Source organism: Manihot esculenta, chromosome 10, assembly GCF_001659605.2.
Source record: "Manihot esculenta cultivar AM560-2 chromosome 10, M.esculenta_v8, whole genome shotgun sequence".
Classification (NCBI taxonomy): Eukaryota; Viridiplantae; Streptophyta; class Magnoliopsida; order Malpighiales; family Euphorbiaceae; genus Manihot; species Manihot esculenta.
The window spans coordinates 30,551,752-30,574,184 of NC_035170.2; the positions used below are offsets into that span (position 1 = coordinate 30,551,752).

Sequence of the window (22,433 nt, forward strand, 5' to 3'; positions counted from 1 at the left end):
TATTTTAATATAAATTATTGATTAATTATTTCACAGTTCATCACAAATTCTATTAATAGTTTTATTATATTTAAATTCATTTTACACTTAATTACAATATAAATGCAATTAATATTGTATATAAAAAATTATTTCATTAATAATTTTTGTATAAAATTAATATTTTTTTAAAATATTAATTTTAATCTTTAAATTAAAATATATTATGTTGATTTACTGGTGGAAAGGACGAGGGTATATTGAATCATCAGACTCAAACAAATGTCTTGAAGACATTGGCCTTGAATATTTTATGCACTTACTGTCGGGATCTTTCTTCCAACAAGATAAACAATCTTTCTTCCAACAAGATAAACAATTTGATGCGTGATAGCAGTATGGCTGGGAATCGGAATATGATAGATATTGATGAGAAAACACATCATCTGTCACTTGGTTTCCACTTTGATCCTAGCTATTTTGGGATTCCATCTGCCAAACAGTTGCGGACATTTCTTTTGCCATGTCAAGAAGTTTGGCCAAGTAATGAAGGAAGACAGAAAATGCCCAATAATGAAACTTCCTTTTCCAACTTTAGGAATTTACGGGTGTTTGATTTACATAATTCTGGAATTGAGAAGGTGCCAACTTGCATTCAGAAGATGAAATATCTGAGGTATCTTGACCTTTCCAGAAATGATAAAATCAAGGCACTTCCAAATTCTATTTCTAGACTTCAACTTTTGCAAGTGCTGAAACTTTCCAATTGTGAAGAGCTTAGAGAGCTACCAAAAGATATTACCAAGCTAGTCAATCTCAGGCATCTTGATTGTGAGAGATGTTGGAGTTTGACGCACATGCCGTGTGGGCTTGGAAAATTAACTTCCCTTCAAATGTTAACTTGGTTTCCAGTTGCCAAAGATAGTTCTGTCTCTAATCATGTTGGGGGCTTGGTTGAATTGAATCGGCTAAACTTGAGAGGAAGGATAGAAATAAGAAATCTCAAGTGTGTGAAATATGAATCAGAATTTGAGTCAGCTAATTTAATGGAGAAGCCACTTCTTCAGTCATTGAGTCTGTGCTGGAATCGAGATGATGATGATGATGACAACGACAATGTAGATGTCAACTATGATGAAAGGTGCTTGGAGAGGCTTCGGCCACACGAAAACCTGAAGAAGTTGAAGGTGTGTGATTATGGAGGCACGAAATTCCCTGATTGGCTTTCTTCCCTCACAAATTTAGTTAATATTTGTATACAAGATTGTGGAAATTGTGACCGTCTTCCCCGTTTGGATCGAATCCCCTCGCTTCAATATTTTCAATATTTAAGGATTGATGGATTTCCTAAACTTGAGTTCATATATCATGAGGGGGATAATTTCCCTGGAGCAGGAGGCGGAGGAAATGAATCGACCTTCTTCCCATCCCTGAAGGAACTGTATATCTTGGATTGTCCTAGCCTGAAGAGTTGGTGGAAGAAAGGGGATGATTTAACCATGAAAATAACAGCAGAGCTCCCTCACTTTACTAGACTTTCTAAGCTAGAAATTAGTGAGTGCCCTCAGCTGACTTGCATGCCGCTATTTCCAAACCTCGATGAAAAGCTACTGTTGGAAAACTGCAGCTTAGTACAACACTTGCAGCAGATGATTAAGATGTCGATTGTTCAGGCAGTGCCATCAACTTCTTCTTCATCATCTTCATCATCGTCAATGCTTGGGCTCTCCAAATTGAAGGCATTGTGGGTTGTGTCAATTGAAGATCTCAAAGCTTTTCCTCAAGAGTTGCTACTGATCCTCACTTCTCTTGAAGAATTACATCTCAAGGATTGCCCACGGTTAGCCAGTTTACCTCTTGAAATGCGTCAGCTCACTTTACGAGCTTTAGATATTAAAGGATGTTCTCAATTGAAGGAAAAGTATGGAACTAGAAAGTGCTCCGATTGGCGTATAATTTCTCACATCCCAAATATTCAAATTGATGGGCAAAAGGTTCAATGGGATCGCAAATATTTATGGGATCAGGAGGATTCTTCTATCGTTCCTGCAAGTCCTCTCTCCAAATTAAAGACGTTGATAGTTGAGGATCTCGAATCTCTACCAGAAGACTGGCTGCCGAATCTCACTCGTCTTCAGCACAGAATCCAATCAACTTAAGTCAGTTCCGGGGTATCCGCAGCTCGATCAGAAGTCCTATAACGACCTTTTTTTCAATTCATGTATAATAAAAAAAATATTTATTAAATCACGCAGAATCCGAAAATATTTTCGGATTCTGTGTGTCAAACGAGCATGTTCGACACTATGACTGTCGAACACGCTTGTTCGACACTCATAGTGTCAAACAAAGTACGGAAACATGTTGTTCGACACTATTAGTGTCGAACAACATGCACAAGCCATGCACAGCTCATTCACGTCCAAGCTGTCAAGCCGTCAAGGCGTCCATCAAATTGCCGAACATGTCTGTCCTCTAACAGTTTTATATAAAAATAATATTTTATTAATTTTTTAATTTTTTATAAATTTAAAAATTAATTAATAAATTTTTTAAAATTATAAAAATTAAATTTAAAAAATTTAAAAATATTTTTTAATTTCAAATACTTTTCATTTTTATTTATTAAAATTTTGCCTTTAAACAATTAAACTTTTTTAAAAATATAAAAAATAAATTAAAAATATTTTAAAAATATTTTTTGACGGCTTAAATTTTCTGCAATCCATTGCTTCATAAAAATATTTTTTGACGGCTTAATAAAAATATTAATTTTTAAATTTATTATAAATTTAAAAATTAAATTAAAAAAATTAAATTTTTTTTTGGAAATGCCTTTCATTTTTATTTATTAAAATTTAGCCTTTAAACAATTAAATTTTAGAATAAAAAATATTATGCTTAAATTTTCAATATATATAATACTAAAAATTATAAACACGTGCAAAATTATAATTTATAATTTTATTTTTATATATTAATTTAAAAATATATAATATATAATTTATAATTTTATTTTTATATGCCAATTTATAATTTTTATTATTATATATATTGAAAATTTAAGCAGATTAAAAAATATATTTAAAATTTTTTTAATTTAATTTTATAATTTTAAAAAATTTATTAATTAATTTTTAAATTTATAAAAAATTAAAAAAATAATATTTTTATTAGAAAATATGAAGCAGTGGACTGCAGAAAATTTAAGCAGATCAAAAAATATTTTTAAAATATTTTTAATTTATTTTTTATATTTTTAAAAAAATTTAATTGTTTAAAGGCTAAATTTTAATAAATAAAAATAAAAGCATTTGAAATTAAAAAATATTTTTAAATTTTTTTAATTTAATTTTTATAATTTTAAAAAATTTATTAATTAATTTTTAAATTTATAAAAAATTAAAAAATTAATAAAATATTATTTTTATATAAAACTGTTAGAGGAAGAACATGTTCGGCACTATTAGTGCCGAACATGTCCAGCAATTTGACGGACAACTTGACGGCTTGGACGTGAATGGCCTGTGCATGGCTTGTGCATGTTGTTCGACATTAATAGTGTCGAACAACATGCTTCCGTACCTTGTTCGACACTATGAGTGTCGAACAAGCGTGTTCGACACTATGAGTGTCGAACAAGCGTGTTCGACAGTCATAGTGTCGAACATACTCGTTTGACACACAGAATCCGAAAATATTTTCGGATTCTACGTGATTTAATAAATATTTTTTTTATTATACATGAATTGAAAAAAAGCTCTCCTATAACGACGATCAGCCAGCAGTAATTAAGTACATCATCTATGAGAACAATGATAAGTAAGTACATCCGTTAACCATTTGTGTATGTCTAGCTTTCCTTGATTATATATTCTCTGTGTGCTACTTTTCAAGAAAGGAAGTAACAGATTTTGTTATAACAGTGAGACCCTTTTTGAAGGAGATAATTGCATCCTTTTTAGATCAAGGATTGAATATGGGAAGCCTAGACAATGGCTTGAGAACAATGTACGTTATTTGATATGATTGCAATATATAATCTACTTTCTTGCGTGTAAATGATTAAATTTTAATCCTCACGTACCCTTATATGATTATACAGGTCGTTGACACGGTGGTGGAGGCTGTGAGAAAGGAGGAAGTGCGAGAAAGGAACGGCACGAATTGGTTCTTTCCATGCATCACATACGAAAGCTACAAGGAAGTTTCATCCTTCAAGGTATATTACGATGACCACGTACAAAAGTTTGCAGTGACAAGTGATCTCGAGGCTTGTGAAAAGGTAGAAAATAACAAATCATTCATAACAACTAGTGGATAATTTTTCTTTTTTTTTTCTTTTACAATTTTAGTGTCTTGTACAATCTCTCTGTGTGTTCCTTTTGCAGATTTACATCCCCATCCATCACTATGGTCGCCGGCACTTTCTGCTGGCTGTGTTGAAAGTCCCGAATCAAACATGCTTATGGTTTGATCCGATGTGGAGCGATGAAGGTTACTCTCTGACAGATGAGGAAATCCTGCCAGTGTTGGTAAGTTGTTAGCATTTTCTTCTTAAATATAATCTCTGGTACAGGTATATTATTTATTTGTTTCTCCCATGTTCTTTTAGCTCGAAGGCCTGGACAATTGTGTACCAGGTATTAAGACGAAGCCCTTCTTCCCAACTTTCGAAGAAGTAATCCAAAAGAATGCTCCTCGGCAGCCTAATGGGTATACTACTACCAAACTTTGTGATCTCATACTATTGTGAATTATATTGTTCAACTTAGGAGCGAATGATTTTCCTTTGCACCTAGATGGGATTGTGGCATCTATGTCATGAATTTTCTCCGTGATTTGCCGGATGACAATGGGAAGCAGTCCGGCAAAATCGTTGTTAATGTCACGGAGGTAACTTCACTGACTCGGTGAAGCTTACTTTTCTTGCACTAACCATTTTGCACCAATTAAGCTCAGTCAATTTCGTGCAGAGAGACCATGAAAAATTTTCTCAAGCACTAAGAATCGAGTGCCTTTTGTGGGTACTTTTCCACGAAGCCAACAAGAAAAGAGATGGTCTCTTGCTCGAGGCAAAGAGGTTGCAAAATAAGTTGATGGACTCTGACAACAATAGTGATGAAAAAGAAGCACGTGGGTAAGGCTAAGCGCAAAAATTCAAAGAAAATTTTGAAAAGGGAATCATCAGGGTACTGGATTTGAACCTGGGCCGTTCACTACTTCATTCCTCATTGAGGAGATCAAGTTGGCATATTCGGAAATTATTGTGTACGTATGGTTGTTTAAAATTAATTAATGCTTTTATTGCTACAGTTCATCGAAATGGTTTGAATTCAATTCTTTTACTGGTTCTGAATAACCTTTCAATCTAAATCCTATAACCAATAGCCACATGAAAGGATGACTTTTCAATTTTTTCATGCCAGGAACTTTTATCATTCACCTCTTTGGTCCTCCTGTTATGCAGCTCAGCTTTCTCCTTCTTGCAAAGATTAAGAAGGTAAGAACTCTGAACCAGTCCTCTGTTGTTTAATGTCCACCACCTAAACGAGAAATAAAATTTTAAGATGCCAGTTTTCTAACTCTTGGAGAGACATTTCAATACTATGTGCAGAGTTGTGCTTACGAAGAACAGAGTTCAGAAATGCAAAGCAGAAAGTCCTTGGACTAATTGGAGAGGAACAGAGGTTTCTGAGACCAAATAATTGAGTTTTCCTTTTAGAAAAAACAAGTATAATGATGGTTAATCTGACATTTAATTATATCATTAACTTTATTGTATACCAGGCGTATACCCACACGTTATGCAGATTTTACGTGTGGGTATTAAAATTTTGTACATTATTATTTTGTACATAATATTATTTTATAAAATAATATATTTTTTTTTTATAAATTAACTCTGTCCGCCGAGAGAATTTAGAAAAAAAATAGTAATAACTCAACTGTAAAAAAAAAATAAAAATTTTAGTAATTGTTATTATATATTATTAATATCAAAAATAAATTTTATTTAATCAGCTATTGATACAGGACTATTTAGACTCCGTCAGAAGTTTTAATCAATATCGTCGTTTGGCTAAAACGAAATAAGAGAAAAGATAGGCTAAAAGACGAAAAGTCTTATTGAAATTTCTTAAAAATTGAAAGGTGAATTTCTAATAGCCAAATGAGACTATTTATAATATAAATAAAATCCTATTATGCAAAGAAAATCCTAATCCTAATAGGAGTCGAAATAAAATCCTAATATGCAAGTTAATCCTAATCCTAATAGGAGTCTAAAATCCTAATATGCAAAAATAATCCTAATCCTAATAGGAGTCTAAAATCCTAATATGAAAAATTATAAAAATACTTAAAATATCCAAAAATAATAATTAAAATATAAAAGTTAGCCCCGGTCCAAGTCTGCCGTAAAATCCAAGACTAGTTGTTCCGTATCATTCCCTTCCACTTGTAAAGAACTCGTCCTCGAGTTGTCATCAGCAAGGTAGTACTGAAATAGGTCCGCCACATTAACGTCTTGGAAATTTTCATTTCATGTGGGAGGTCAAGAATATAGGCATTGTCATTGATCTTCTGAATGATCCGGAATGGATCAATCTTCTTGGCGTTAAGCTTTTTCTGTCCTCCACCACGCTCCTTACGTAAATACACCATAACTTGGTCACCGACATTGAAAGACTTGAAACGCCTATATTTATCAGCTGTAGCTTTATATTTGTCATCGGCTTCTGTAAGGTATTGTTGTACCTGTTTGAAAATATCCTCGTGCTGCTTTGCCAAGTTGCTTGCTGCAATACTGTTGTAAGCAAATTCCACCTGGTCTTAGAGGTTTTCACTCTCCTTTGGACTCATCTTGTAATGAGACAGATTCGGTAATTTTGATCCAGGAATGAAATCAATCTGATGTTGGATATCCCGTGGAGGTGGAAGCTTTGATGATTCCTCCACTATCGTATAAAACTCCTTCAACAGCTCTTTGACGGGTGGTGGTAAAGATGGTGCATCCTCCATTGTACTTTTTTCTCTCACCCGTAAAGTCAGTGTGCCCCCAGATTTCTCAACTGCGCCTGATAGCTTTTGCACTCCCGTAGAAATAGCAACAACATTCTTCTCTTCCACTTTAGAATGTTTCGCAGAACCGAAAGGCAAGATAGTAATCTTCTTTTGATTCCACGTAAACATGTATGAATTCTCCTTCCCTTTATGCAAAGCATCAACATCGAACTGCCAAGGGCGACCTAGCAAAATTCCACAGCAATCCATATCCACAACATCACAATTAACAAGTTCAGTATAAGATTTACCGATCGAGATAGGCACGCTGCAGATTTTGTTGACCTCAATTGTCGGACCTTCCTTAATCCATCCGACTTTGTATGGTGAAGGGTGAGGCTGTGTAGGCAACTATAATTTTTCCACCAATTGCTTAGCTATCAAATTTTCACAACTGCAGCTATCTATAATTAGCCTGCAGATTGCCTCTCCTACTCGACACTTTGCCTGGAAAATCTTCCTCCTTTGTGTCTCATCCTCCTGTTTTGTTGAGCATAAGATCTTTTTCACCACATAGGTGACCTCTCCATCTTCAGAACCAGCAATAGATCCATCATCGTCATCCTCTTCCTCGTCAGTTTCAGCCACCTTCTCAACTATATTAACCTGTCGGCGATCAGTATTAATTCCTCTACGTTCTGGACAATTATTCGATCGATGACCAGATTGTCTGCACCGGTAACATATGTCTCCCATTGGCTTCTGATAAGGATTGATCCTGCCTCCTTTGTTTGTTGTAGTAGTGACTGCCTTGCCTTTACTCTCTCTCCTTTCTTCCATGGTATTCGGAGGGTTGCCATAATTTACAACCTTAGAAGGTTGCCCACTGTAGTTGCCTCTATATTGTTGCGTCCCTGTTGAACCAAAATTTCTGTAATTAAAATTCCGGTTGTACTGCTGCTGTCGTGGCTGCCAATCAACACGCTCTTTTGCCCTTTTTGCCATCTCAATAGCGTCCGCCAAGGTGAAAATCGCTGCTACTCCCATCATACAACGAATTTCGTGATTCAGCCCCCTCTGATAATGAGCAACCTGTTGGGCCTCGTTCTCACAGTTTTCACATCTCGCCTGCAGCCTTAAAAACTCATCGGTATACTCATCCACCCTTCGGTTCCCTTGTACACAGTTATGATACCGGTTATATAAAACCTGAGCGTGATCGCTAGGCAGGAACCGTTGTTCAAACATCTGCTTCATCAGCATCCAGTTTCGTATGGGCTCCAGCCTCCTCCGATAGCGTTCGTTTTGAATCGAATTCCACCAGGCTGCTGCACCCCCTTTCAACTTATAGGCCACAATTGGAACCTTGCGCTCCTCTTTCACGTTCATAATTTCAAAGAAGCGTTCAACCTCTGCCAGCTAATCAAGAACAGATTCAACATCTAACGAACCAGAAAAGTTTTGAAGGTCTACCTTGATCCTGTAACCTTCCTGATAGTTCTGTTGGGGATTTGCAGGCTTAGGATTGACGACCACAGGATTGGCGGCTACAGGAATAGCAGCCACTGGATTGGCGGCCACAGGGTTGGCAGCCATAGGATTGGCGATTGGTTGGGGGTGTGCGGCGGCGGTGGGTTGGTGGATTCCCTGCTGCAGGGTCAGCTATCCTATCATCTCCCTCAATTCTGCCAAGAATGCCTCAATCGCAGCAAGTCGCGCCTCTTGGTTATCTTCCATGGTCGAACTTCGCTCTGATACCAATCTGATACAGGACTATTTAGACTCCGTCAGGAGTTTTAACTAATATCGTTTGGCTAAGACGAAATGAGAGAAAAGATAGGCTAAAAGACGAAAAGTCTTATTGAAATTTCTTAAAGATTGAAAGGTGAATTTCTAATAGTTAAGGGAGGTTATTTATAATAGAAATAAAATTCTAATATGCAAAGAAAATCCTAATCCTAATAGGAGTTGAAATAAAATCCTAATATGCAAGTTAATCCTAATCCTAATAGGAGTCTAAAATCCTAATATGCAAAAATAATCATAATCCTAATAGGAGTCTAAAATCCTAATATACAAAAATAATTCTAATCCTAATAGGAGTCTAAAATTCTAATATGCAAAATTATAAAAATATTCAAAATATCCAAAAATAATAATTAAAATATAAAAGTTAGCTCCGGTCCAAGTCTGCCGTAAAATCCAAGGCTAGTTGTTCCGTGTCAACTATATTCTTAAAAAAATAAAATTTATTAAAATCTAATAGAGGTGACAGCAGTGGCGGCAGTGGCTGTGGAGAGGGAATTTATCTGTTTTATTATGATATATCAATTTTTTGAGTGGTAGGATATGGTATATCTTGGAGAACAATATTTTGTAATAATATAAAATCACGATTAAAAAAAAATGATGATATCTTCAAAATATTTAGATAATTTATCATTCAATTTTAATTTAGTCAATATAATTGAATTAATCGTCAAAAATTACGATATTACTAGATGCTAAAAAAATTAATAATAATAAAATATTTCAAAATACAAGCGATTTGTAAATGAGAAGAGAAGTTTTATAAAAAAATATATGAGATAGATATTGTACTAATAAATTTTATATAAAATAGATAATAAATTATCTTTGTAGAACGTGAAAACATTAAAACTATTATAAACATTAATATAATAAATTCTAGTAATTTAGATTTAATAATTGGATTCTTTAATATTTATATCACTTGATTTATAATAATATTTTTATTTTTATTATATTTAATTATTTATATTTATTAACTTTTTATAGTTATTTGAATTGAATAAAATTTTAATTCGATAATATTTTATATAGTTAATTTTATTAACTTTTTGATGATTTTATATTTTTATCATAGTTAAAATTTTTTATAATAATTTAAATTATTTTATATTTTTATTTTATATAATTATTTAGCATTTGTAATAAAATTATATGAGTTATAATTTTATAAAATTATAAAATAAATAAACAATAATATCGAAAGATAGTAAAAATTTTTTATATGGTCTTTTATTATAAAATTATTATTATGCGGTAAAAATAACTTTTTTATTATTCAAATATTTTTTAATAATGTTTATTTAATTTTATAAATATATTTTTAACATTCTATTTATTATTAAAATAAAAAGGTAATAAATTTTTTTAAATAATAAAATATAATAAAATTTTTATTATAATATTAATAATATAATATATTAAAAAGTAGTAGGATATAAAAGGTGATAATTAATATAATAAAAATTATATTTATTATATTAAAAAGTAGTAGGATATAAAAGGTGATAATTAATATAATAAAAATTATAGTTATTATATTAAAAAATAATAAAAAATAAAAAGATAATATATTAATAGCGATTAAAAAAATAAATTATATTTATTGTATATATTAACAATAATATTTATTATAATAAAAAGTAATAAGAAATTAAAATATCATATATTAATAGTGATTAAAAAAATATTAAAGTACATATACATTAATTATTATTCTATATAGAAATAAAATTAAAAATATAAATATATTAATTATAGAGTCTAATTATATATATAAAATTTTTTATTATTTATTAATAATAAAAATATAATTAAACCGATGGATTATAATTTTAGGAAAATAGATATGTATTAATTTTTTATTAATTATTTTAAAGTTATAATTTATTTTTTCATATAATTTATTTTAAAGTTATTAATTTATTTTTTCATATAATTTCCAACTATCCAAAACGATTGATTCGAGTGATAAGTTGTATGAAAGTATATAGAGATTATGTATTTATAAAAAATAAGAAAATTAAAATTAAACTTTAATAATTTGTTGAAAGTTTATAATATTTGATTTAGAGTATTACAAACATAATTTTATTTTTTTTATATCTATAATTATTTTTGTTAATTTATTTTTTATAAATTATTTGAATTAAATAAAATTTTAATTTGATAACATTTTATGCACTTAATTTTATTAATTTTTTTAATTATTTATACTTTTATCACAATTAATATTTTTTATAATAATTTTAATCGATTATATATATTTATTCTATATAATTATTTATATTAAAAAAATAAAAATATATAGTATTAGTTAATTAAATTATATAAAATATGATTTCAAAAAATTATCAAATCAATAGTGAAAATTTTTTTACAGTAATTTATTTTTATTATCTAAATATTTTTTATATAATAGTTATTCAATTTTTATAAATATATATTTAATACTATATTTATTATTAAAATAAAAAATACAATAATTTCTAATAATAAAATATAATAAAACTTTTATAATAATTATCAATAATGTATTATATTAAAAAGTAATAAAAAATCAAAAAGTTAGTAATAATCAGTATAATAAATTATATTTATTATATTAAAGTAGGAATTAAAAAAATCATATATTAATAATGATGATAAAAATAATAAATTGCATTTAATATATAAATTTTATAAATGTATAAAATAATAAATTTTATTATTTTATATTGATAAAAATAATTAAAAATATATAAAAAATATAAATTTATGCATGATATGATTATATAAGATTAATTATGCACTTACAATCTCTTATATATTTTTGCTACTATTCAGATGGAATACATATAATATCAATTAATTAATAATATTGATTATAATTTTTGTATAATTTATTTATTATTCAAAATAAAAATAAAAATAAAATATAACTATTAAAATTTTTATTTTATTATAATTAATATGTTATATTAAAAAATTATAAAAAATTTAAAAGTCATATACTGATAAAAAATTAAAAGGTTATATATAAATTATAATAATAAATATTATAAATTTTATTTATTATGAATATATTAATTAATAATATTATTAAATATAAAAATATAATTTAAAAATAAAAATAAAAATATTAAATTCATCATTTAAATACAAATATATAAATTATAAATTTAAGAAGGGCACTTAACATAACTATATCAATTTAAAAATATTGTGACTTTTAATTTTTTATTATGTAATTTTTAATTTTTTATAATTTTTTAATATAATATATTAATCACAATAAAATAAAAATCTTAATATATATATCTTATTTTTATTTTTAGTAATAAATAAAATGTAAAAAAATTATAATTAATATTATTAATAAATTAATACTATATATTTTCTGTCTTTTTTATATGAATAATAACAAATTGATAAATGCACAATTAACTTTTTATAATTATGTCTTACATAAATTTATAATTTTTTATATATTTATAATTTTATTTTTATATAAAATAATGATTAATATATATTAAATACAATTTATTATTTTTCATTATTATTAATATATGATGAATATTATAATAAAAATTTAGAATAAAAATAATATATCATTATTTTTAATTATAATTATAATATTATTTTTATTATAATATTATGAATATTGTTTTTAATATAATATTTATTATAATATTCTTCTTCTTCTTTCTTCTTCTTCTTCTGAAATTTCACATTGAAAGAAGGGTATTTTTGAAAAAAATTATCACATCTCACCTTTGACTCTTTGACCAAACGGTTTAAATGGACAGAAGCACTACGAATTTGGACGGAAAAGAAAGTGAGAGACTTAAGTGTTGGGTGGCCAAAATAGAGGGACAGAAGTGTTAATTACGTTAAACCTCAGGGACTAAAAAGTAAATTTCCCTATTTATAATATTATTTTTTTGATATAAGGAACATGATCTCGCTCTATTTATTTCTCTTCTTTCTCTATATATCTCTTTTCTCTTGGATTTAGAATAAAATCATAGTATAATTATTTAAAGAATGAAAATGTAAATAAAGAATTATGCAGTAATTTATTATAAAAAATTAAATATAGTTAATATTTCTTAACAGAAAAATCCTAATAAAATCTAAATATTAGGTTTATTTATTTCACAGTAAATATTTTTTTAATTTTTTAACATCTCGAACATTCAGAAAAATTAATTAACAAAATATATTTTAAAAAAAAGTCATTTTTTTATTTTAAAAATCTTATTAAGTTATTTATATATAAATTTGGTAATATATTTTATTTTTTAAATTAAAATTAAATAATAAAATATTAATTATTTAAAAAAATTTCCATAAAATATTTTTCAAGTTATTTTCCGAAATTAAATGTCTGAGGGACGAGTCAATCATTTCTAGTCCAATCAAACTTTTAGATTTAATATATGAAAATTGCCAAAGACTTGGGAACATAGAAAAGAAAAGAAAAGAAAAGAAAAGAAAAGAAGACAAGTGAGGAAGAAGAAAAATAAAACTCTAGTGCCTTAATCCAATACAACTTTCTGACAATGAATTTCACCCTTGCAATAATAAGCTGTAATTACTCTGGAATTGGTTTCCCACTCCAAACTGAGACATCAGTAGCCAAACAAAAGTAACAAGCTCTCCACCCTTGCTTAATTGCACGGCATGAGAAGTTGCATTGCAATGACTTGCAGCATACGACAGCATCTCCACCCACACTTGGCTCAGTATTTTCCATTTCTGCTCTCTCAATTTTCTCAGCTCTTTCGCCAGCATACTTGCTGTGAACAATACAGATAAGCTTCCATCTCTCTTCAATTCTGCAGGCTTAAACTCTGTGTTCACTTCAAGAATCAATCTGCATGCTTTCTTCAGATTATTTGATCTTATGCCTCTTTTTTTGAAAAATCTTTTAGCATCAGCACATGTATCTTCAAACCTTAGCTTACTGATTCCAGCCACTGCTGCCATCATAGTTGGCTGCATAATTAGAAGATACAGCATGTAATCTGACAGAATCTTACTGAATTCTCTTTCATTGCTGCAATTGTCAATTCCCTTTTTATCATTACACAAGAGCTCAGTAGCAATGTGCCACATCAAGACACTCTCATCGTATCTGACATCAACAACATAATCCATTAAGTCACTTCCGTTTTTGTCTAAACCATGACTTTGGAGAACCCATTCACCTCTGGCTGAACATATTTTCCTTGCAGTTTCCGGATCTTCAATCAAACGAGATTTCATTTGCAGCTCACCGAATATAAATGCCCAAAGCTCCGGAGTCAGCGGTTTGCTGGACGCATACTTTAACTCATCCAGAAAATCTTTGAGACCCACAAGATCAATGAGTCCTCTCTTCAAACTATTCAGGCATTGGATAACTTTATCAATGCACAAAAATTGAATGACTTTATCAATGCACAAAAACTGAATGACCTTTCTAGAACTAATGTTTATGCATTGACTAGCAATTTTACCAATACCCAGATAGCAGATGACTCTCTGGATGCTGTGCATCACATTGTGGATTTTCCTTGGACGTTGTTTGAGACAATATCTTATCAAGTTGTAGCCTGGGACAGATTCAGACCAGCTGCGAAAAGGAATGCATGTACGCAGAGTTGTATGTTTGTCTGGTTCACAAACATACATCTTTGGTCTCTTTAGAATGAGGAAATTGCGGAAGACACGCAACACCCAGTGAATGAGGAATTTGCTGAAGAGACGCAACACCGAGTGAGATCTATCTTCAGGACTCGGCAAGCTCTCCAGAACAGCCACTATTGTCCAGTTAGAGAAAATGGCCATGAGGATGGATACTCCATCGAGTCCTATGGCGCCAAGCAGCAGGGCATAAGTGACCTTGACATCAAACGGATCAAAGCCATGCTTCTTCACATAAAAATGAAAGGTTGCAAGGGCTGCCAAGACTGAACTACAAGAAATGAAGCGTAAAATCATACCCAACATGGAATGCACAACGACCACCTTTGTGTACAGAACATCATAGAGAAAATTGAGCTCTGCTGCTATTACTTTGAAAGCATCTTCTGCAGATATGCTATTGAAGACGTATCGACTCTTATCGCGCTCCTGGAAGCTGTAAATGATATCAACAATGAGTCCTTTGAAGATTTTGAAGTACTTATGAGCCTCCTGAAGCACATCAAGATCCTCTAATTTTCTATTGTGGAGGCAAAAATCAGTAGCTTCTCTTTGGTTCTCTGTTTTCACCTCTGGGATTTCCTCTGGGTTCTCTGTTTTCACCTCTGGGCGTTCCTCTGGTTTCTTTGAAGCTACTGCCTCTGCAAACTTGGCAAAATTGATTCCAGGATCTGGTTTTCTGAGCATAGAAGCTCTGAATTTATCCTTGCTAGCAAGATACAAAGAATAAGTCCGCTCTAAATATTTAATAGTCCCAGCAAGAAACAAGAGAGCTGTTGGGATAATCACCTTGTTCTTGCGAAGATTTCGAAAGAAAACATAACCAGTAGTAGCAACCTGAACAATGAACGCAAGCAGATGCCTAAGCCACAACTGGTTGTCCTCAAGAGCAAATGCAGTGATGGTGTCAGGACCACCAAGATGCAGCAATAAAAAAGGAGCCCAGAAAGCCAAAAGTTGACTGTTCTCAGCAGGGGATACATCATCAGGAGGACTGCTCTTGCCATTGAAGATGAGTCCCACTGCAAAGTTTGCTGTTGCATCTGCAAGCAAGTAACTTGACCATACTAACAAATTCACAATCTTATTTGAAGTCCACTTCCTGGAGGGAGCTAGCCCTATGAGAAGGATCTGCAATGCAAGGCTGAATTGAACAACAACTCTGATATTCCAGTGTTCCCACATATACTTAACACGTTCAGTAATGGAATTAGCCATTTCTTCTCTCTTCGATGGAGCTCAATCCCACCTGTGCTTGAGGATTTGTTAGAACAATTGAATGCTCGAGCTCTGTTGAGTATGAAAGACAACATGTACTATTTAGCAATGAAGTCAACTTTTTGAGGTCGTCTTTTATGTACATATATTTTAAAAGGGAGGCCATTATTTAATTTTTAGATATTAATATTATTTTTTTAATAAGGTATTAAATTATTATAAGTTAATATTGTATTTTTATCTGTTAATCATTAATAAAAGGCAATTTACAATAACATCCCTGAGTTTTGACAAAATATGCAGCTTAGTCCTTGCTCGTTTAATGAAAAGTAATTTAGTACTCGAATTTAATTATGTTAACAAAATAGTCCTTCTACTAAAATTTACTATTAAATTATAATAGTTTAATTTTTAAAATTTCATTTTTATTGACAATTTATTCTCTTTAATTTTAATATTTATTGACAATTCAATACCTTAAAAAATTTATATTTAAAAAATTAAAAGATGTAAATGTTAATTTCATTATAATTTAAGGATAGACAAATATTATATTTTGACATTCAATTTAGTAAATCACAATATAAGAATTAAATTGTGGAGTTTTAAAAACAGATTAGAAATTTACTATTTAGTTATTGAATATTGCAATTATTAATAAGTCGGTCTATATTTTTAAAAAATTATTAAAATATTTTTATTTTTTTATCAACGAAATAGTTATTCCATTCTTTTTTATTAAAAATAGATGAAGAATGAAAAAAAATATATCTAAAATTTAATTTGGCCTCAATGTAAAGGCAAATAAATAAAGAAATCAAAACATGGAATTCTTACATAATTACTATTTAAATTCAAAGCATTATATTATACTCGCTCTTCTTTTCAATTTAATGGCGCTAAACCAGATAATTAACTGGAGCACAATTTTATTTCAATCATATCATTTATATGCTTAAAATAAATTTAACTTTATTTAGATTTGTGATTTAAAAATTAAAAAAAATATTTTAAATATTATTAAAAATTAATCTAAAATATTTAATTATTATATAATTTATAATTGAAATATATGCAGTAAATTGCATAAGTTTAACTCCCTAACATAAAATCACTTCAATTTCTATTTAAGTAATATAAAAATTCATTTAAACAGTAATAACAGAATTCTAAATTAATTTATTGATTATGGTACTTGTTAAATTATATATATATATATATATATATATATATATATACATATCATGTATAATATTTAATTAATTTTTTAATATTTAAAAAAATAAAAAAAATTATTTAATTCATTTAAATGGTTATTCAATTTTTTTAATATATATGCTTGTCTCTTATATGCTTGAACAATCGCAAACTGGGTTGGGCAATTGAACAAGCTTCCCCATTTAACTGGGTTGCACTTATATGCTTGTCTCTTATCTGGAACCATTTCATCTCCTGTCTCTGTTAACTTTACTTCACTTGCAGTCATATACCTCAGCTTTAACTCATTCAGCTCAAGGTTCCCTGTCTGGCTTGCCAACATCAGCAGCCTGGTATCCATTGATTTGAGCTTTAGCGGCTTGAAGGTTGGAAGATTGCCACATGTGTTTAGTGAAGATTGCCATATTGGCTTGGTAGCCTTAAAAATCTGGTTGTTCTTGATCTGGAGTACAACTCACTTCAAGGTCCAATCCCTGTTTTAGACAAATTGAAAAAACTAGTTGTGCTCAAGCTTGCTGAAAATGAACTGAATGGTACTCTCCCTGATAGTTTACAGCAACTTTCTGAGCTGTATGAACTGGATTAGGGAAGGCAGTCGGGCGGGTTTTCACGGGTATCCGATCTGCTCAAATCCTATTAGGGAACGGATTTAGGTTTTTACAAAACAGATTTGGGCGGATTCGGATTTGAAAAATTTTAGCCATCTCGGATTCGGGTAAGGTTCGGGATTAGGTGATCGGATACCCGTTACCCGAACTCGATTAACTATACTAACAAAACTAACCCTAATCCCTAATTTATTTTTTCATTTTACTCTTTCCTCTCTTCGTCTACGTCTCTCTCTCTCCCTCGCTTCCCTTCCCATAGTTCTCAGTCACGCGTCTCCCCCACTTCACTGACGACTGCCGGCAGCCCAATCAGCAATATCTCCTTCTCTCTCTCCAGCGGCGACATCTCCGACTTCCCAGTTGAAGACAACTCTTCCCTCTGCCCGGTCGGCGTCGACCATATCTCCTCCTCTCTCCCCAATCGGGTGAAATTTACTCTTTTCGATTTAGGCTTCTCTCCCCCGCACTTCACTGACGCTAGAGACAACCCTTCTCTCCTCAATCGGCGACATCTGCTTTGACTAGAACTCTCTTCAGGTTTCAAGATCTTTTATGTGTATGTTCTTAAAGAATTTTATAATTTATGAACTATTAATCTGATTATTTGGATATGTTAAAAAATCTAATTATTTGCTATTTGATTAATGTAATACTATTGATTTTTAAAATTTATGGACAATTAATCTAATTATTTGATTATAAATCATTATTTGCTGGGTTGCTGAATTGCTGGTTCTTGTCATTAAACATTTAACTGTTAGATAGTTTATTTGGTTTTGTTATTGAATTGAATTAAAAAAATTATTTGTTGAGTTGTTGTTTCTTGTCATTGAACATTTCTCCTCCTACTGCTGGTTTGCTGGTTTGTATATTGTGCGGGTATTGTTAAACGGGTTCGGAACGGGTTCAGATAGTAAAATTAAAATATTAAACGGGTTTGGGACGGGTTCGGGAATTGTATATATAATCGGATTCGGATTTGGGTACTCTCAATTTTGCGGGTACCTACCCGTTTACATCCCTAAACTGGATGTTTCAAACAATCACTCAGACAGGAATAGTTTCTGAATCACATTTCTCAAAGCTAAGCAAATTGAAAGACTTGGATTTGTCTGGAAACTTTTTCATTTTGAATGTCACTTCCTTTTGGGTTCCTCCATTTCAGTTGGAGTCTCTTTACATTAGTTCATGCATTCTGAATTCCTCATTTCCTGTGTGGCTTAAATCCCAAAGCAACATCATTTATCTACATTTCTCAAATGTCAGTGTTTCAGGAATTGTGCCAGATTGGTTTTGGGATATGTCTGCTAATCTAAAAGACTTGAATGCTTCCTTCAACCAATTACAAGGTAAATTACCAAACCCATCAAAATTATCTGCTGATGTTGTGGATTTGAGCTCCAACCTCTTTGAAGGGCACATTCCTCTTCCTAGCTTCCCCATATCCTTACTTGATCTTTCAAATAATCAATTTCCTGGTCCTATCCCAAATAGGTTAGGCGAAATCTTAGCAACAACAAGATTCTTGTCTCTTTCAGGAAACCAACTCACTGGTGAGATTCCAATCTCTGTAGGAGAGATGTTGTCAGCTGCAGTCATTGATCTTTCAAGAAACAATTTAACAGGCAGCATTCCATCCAGTTTAGGAAATTGTTCTTCTCTGGAAGTTCTAGATCTTCAAAAAAACTTATTCTCTGGCAAGATTCCAGGATCCCTGAGTCAGCTAAATATGCTTCAAACACTTCACCTCAGCAGCAACAAATTGTCAGGAGAAATCCCATCATTTTTTCATAATTGGTCTGGTTTGGAAACTCTGGACCTTGGAGACAACAGGTTGACAGGAAATATTCCACCATGGACAGGCAGTGTTTTCCCGAATCTTAGAATACTTATCTTGAGGTCAAATGCCTTGTCTGGAGAAATTCCCTCAGAGCTTTCAGATTTAAGCTCACTGCAAATCCTTGACCTGGCAGAAAATGAGTTGAATGGAACTATTCCATCAAGCTTTGTCAATCTCAGAGCAATGGTTCAGATTCAGCGGATAAATCATTATCTATTTTATGGAATGAGCTTCAGGCACTACTATGAAGAAAGCTACAGTGCCAACATAAAAAACCAGCATCAAACATTTAACAATATCCTCTCCATTCTGACAAGTCTAGATCTTTCTGGAAACAATTTGCATGGACAGATTCCTAAAGAACTGATGAAACTTGCAGGTCTAGCTGTTTTGAACTTGTCAGGTAACCATTTAACTGGTGAAATTCCTGAAAGCATTTCAGAATTGAACCAGTTGCTATCTCTTGATCTCTCAAGCAATAAGCTCTCAGGTCCAATCCCTCCCAGCATTTCTTCATTATCCTATTTGGGGTACTTGAACTTATCAAACAATAATTTATCTGGTGAAATCCCTTTCCAAGGGCACATAACAACTTTTGATGCACCATCTTTTGCTGGAAATCCTGCTCTATGTGGAGCTCCACTTGATGTCAATTGTAGAGGCAATGAGTTGGACAATGGAAGAAGGAGAGCTGATGAGGATGACAGTAACAATGGCTTCATTGACCAGTGGCTTTACTTGAGCATTGGATTGGGATTTGCAACAGGGGTTATAGTACCCTTTCTTGTTTTGGCAATCAGAAGATCTTGGAGCCATGCATACTTCTTGCTTGTGGACAGAACCGTTGAAGAAATATTATCTTTGGCAAGAAAAATTGTCGTGCATTGGAGGAACCATTGCCGTTTCAGGGTTTAGTTTCTTGGTAAACCTTGGATTACAATAGTATTGACATTTAATTGTAATGGAATATGAAAAAGTTATTTTGGTGTTCTTATAATTAAAATGTATGGAATTGAATTTTAGATTAATTTTTAATTTTTTTTAATAAATATATTTTAAAAAATAATTTTCAATATTAAATTTAATATTAATGCCAAACAAACTTGAAATAAGTCCATCCACCAATAGTTTGATTCAATAAGATAATATTTTCATTTGATACACTTGATCAAGCATAATTTAGCCACATTTTTAATATATTTATTACTGTTTAATTACACATTTTTCTAGCTTAATTTATGTTTTTGTTATGTTTTTGTAGAAAAAGGAAGAAATTGGAAAACTGGAGAAAAAGTGCAGAAAATGACAGAAAAGTGATTGGGTCAGTAACTTGGCCAAATCACTGCCCAGATCAAGCTAAAGCAGAAACCTGAACTATCTCACAAGAGACTGATTGGGTCAATGAATTGGCCAAGTCATCCGCAGGAACAGAAACCCGGAGGCAACACGCAGAAATGATTTGGGCATGACGATTTGCCCAAATCACCGCCCAAATCACTCGTAGAGACAGAAAGCCAAAAACTGGACTAACTCACAGAAAGCGATTAGGGCAGCGATCTGCCTAAATCACCGCCCCAATCACGTTGACAGCAGAAAATACAGCAGAAGCGGGAAAAGTGCAAAAAACAGAAATTCAAAGGTGGAGAAGTCCAAATCCACTTCAAACACCACAAGATCAGTCCCAAGAGCCACGCCCTTCACTTAGAGAGTTCCATTCTCAATCAAATACAAAATCCAAAGAGGAATCAAAGACTACAAAGAAGACTAAATCAAATTAAGATTTCAAAACCCTAATCAAATTGGAATTGGGATTCTCCAGCTATAAAAGGGCAGCATCCAAACCAGCAAGACATCATCTCAGCATCTTCTCTACACAGCAGAAATTCTACAGAAAGCACAGCTGTAATACCCGGCAGATTCAGACATCGGAATTTCTACCGTCTGGTGGAATTCAAGGATGTCAGAGGTTTCTAGAAGGGTAAGAGAAAGGTTTTCTAACATATTTTCAAGTATTTTAAAGGTTTAGAGTGAAAATGATTGAGTTTGAAAGAGAAAAGGCCAAGGAGGCAGAATGCAGGTTCGGCCCTCGAAAGTTAAAGTTCGGCCGCCGAAAGTCCCCTAGTTTCGGCCCCCGAAGGCAATGTTTGGCCGCCGAACGTTGCATGGTTTCGCATGCAGGTTTGGCCGCCGAACCTGAGGCGGTTGCTCATCTATAAGGGCACCGAGTGGCAGAAAAAGGGGGAGACTTCTTCTCTCCTTCTGGCCTAGGTAAGTTCTTGATCTCCCTGAAGTGTTTTCATGGTTTTTTCTTCAACTCTTTCAAGGTTTTAATGAGTTTTACCCTTGTTTTGAAAAGCTATGAGCTTTAACCAAGGTTTTGGAGTTTGATGCTTGTGAAGCTTGGTTTCTCCATATCTTTGCGTTTGAATCATACTAGCCTTTGTTCTTCAAGAGGTAAGTGTTGATCCATGGTTTTTATGATGTTTTATATGAGTTTTGTAAAGGGAAAAGGGAACTAGGCATGAGTTTGCATGAGATGGGCATATAGGGTTGATGAATCCTTTATGTTTGATGTGTGCCTTGTGAGCTTGTTTTGTTGGAGTTTAAGTTGTTTTAAGCTCCTTTATGCTTGTTAAAGTGTTTATGCATGTTTTCGAGGGGTTAAATGCATGTATTGAGGGTTGCGCAGGTGATAGAGGGACTGGCAGGCGTCCTTGTGCACGAAACTGAGTTCTGGATGAACTCAGGTTCGGCCGCCGAAAGTCCAAGTTAGGCCGCCGAACATGCCTGACTTTCGTCTCTGGAGGAGACATTCGGCCGCCGAAGGTGCTGCCGAAGGTGCCCTGTCCAGCCTTCCTTTGCTTGTTTTGCATGCATGTTTTGAGGTGTTTTAGAGGGGTTTTGGGAAGGTGTATAAGAGATGTTTATCAGTTGTATAGAGTATGTTTGGTACCTCATTTAAGTCCTCCATTGTAGGATTGGACCCGAGAAAACGAGGTATTTAGCAGTAGTAGCTGCTTCAGAGTTAGAGTTGGTCCAGAGCTAGTTAGCCCAGAGTTAGCCAAGCAGAGGCTACAGGTGAGTGG

At 31.9% G+C, this 22,433-nt stretch overlaps 4 protein-coding genes across 4 annotated transcripts; 3 read left to right on the plus strand and 1 right to left on the minus strand.

Moving 5' to 3' along the window:
• Nucleotides 1-377: 377 nt before the first annotated feature.
• Nucleotides 378-2,138, plus strand: LOC110624352 (putative disease resistance protein RGA3). The gene has a single exon (XM_021769447.2). The coding sequence runs from the start codon at nucleotides 378-380 to the stop codon at nucleotides 2,136-2,138; it is 1,761 nt and encodes a 586-aa protein (XP_021625139.2).
• Nucleotides 2,139-3,552: 1,414 nt separating this feature from the next.
• On the plus strand, nucleotides 3,553-5,834 carry LOC110624353 (putative ubiquitin-like-specific protease 1B). Its single transcript, XM_021769448.2, has 9 exons — nucleotides 3,553-3,654; nucleotides 3,740-3,801; nucleotides 3,906-3,990; nucleotides 4,085-4,264; nucleotides 4,371-4,514; nucleotides 4,595-4,695; nucleotides 4,782-4,875; nucleotides 4,956-5,148; nucleotides 5,538-5,834. Exons 1-8 carry the CDS (start codon nucleotides 3,553-3,555, stop codon nucleotides 5,121-5,123), a joined length of 936 nt encoding a protein of 311 aa, XP_021625140.1. The 3' UTR covers nucleotides 5,124-5,148; nucleotides 5,538-5,834.
• Nucleotides 5,835-13,344: 7,510 nt separating this feature from the next.
• Nucleotides 13,345-15,681, minus strand: LOC110624354. Its single transcript, XM_021769449.1, has one exon. The coding sequence runs from the start codon at nucleotides 15,679-15,681 to the stop codon at nucleotides 13,345-13,347; it is 2,337 nt and encodes a 778-aa protein (XP_021625141.1).
• Nucleotides 15,682-18,537: 2,856 nt separating this feature from the next.
• Nucleotides 18,538-20,262, plus strand: LOC110624356 (receptor-like protein EIX2). Its single transcript, XM_021769450.1, has one exon. It carries the CDS (start codon nucleotides 18,538-18,540, stop codon nucleotides 20,260-20,262), a length of 1,725 nt encoding a protein of 574 aa, XP_021625142.1.
• Nucleotides 20,263-22,433: the final 2,171 nt, after the last annotated feature.

Bases quoted from the DNA above. Each gene is read 5' to 3' on its own strand.
- LOC110624353 (XM_021769448.2), top strand. From the start codon at position 3,553: ATGCTTCCGTACCTTGTTCGACACTATGAGTGTCGAACAAGCGTGTTC. The intron at 3,991-4,084 runs GTACGTTATTTG...ATGATTATACAG, and splicing joins GACAATGGCTTGAGAACAAT to GTCGTTGACACGGTGGTGGA. The intron at 4,876-4,955 runs GTAACTTCACTG...AATTTCGTGCAG, and splicing joins TCGTTGTTAATGTCACGGAG to AGAGACCATGAAAAATTTTC.
- LOC110624352 (XM_021769447.2), top strand. From the start codon at position 378: ATGGCTGGGAATCGGAATATGATAGATATTGATGAGAAAACACATCAT.
- LOC110624354 (XM_021769449.1), bottom strand. From the start codon at position 15,681: ATGGCTAATTCCATTACTGAACGTGTTAAGTATATGTGGGAACACTGG.
- LOC110624356 (XM_021769450.1), top strand. From the start codon at position 18,538: ATGTTTCAAACAATCACTCAGACAGGAATAGTTTCTGAATCACATTTC.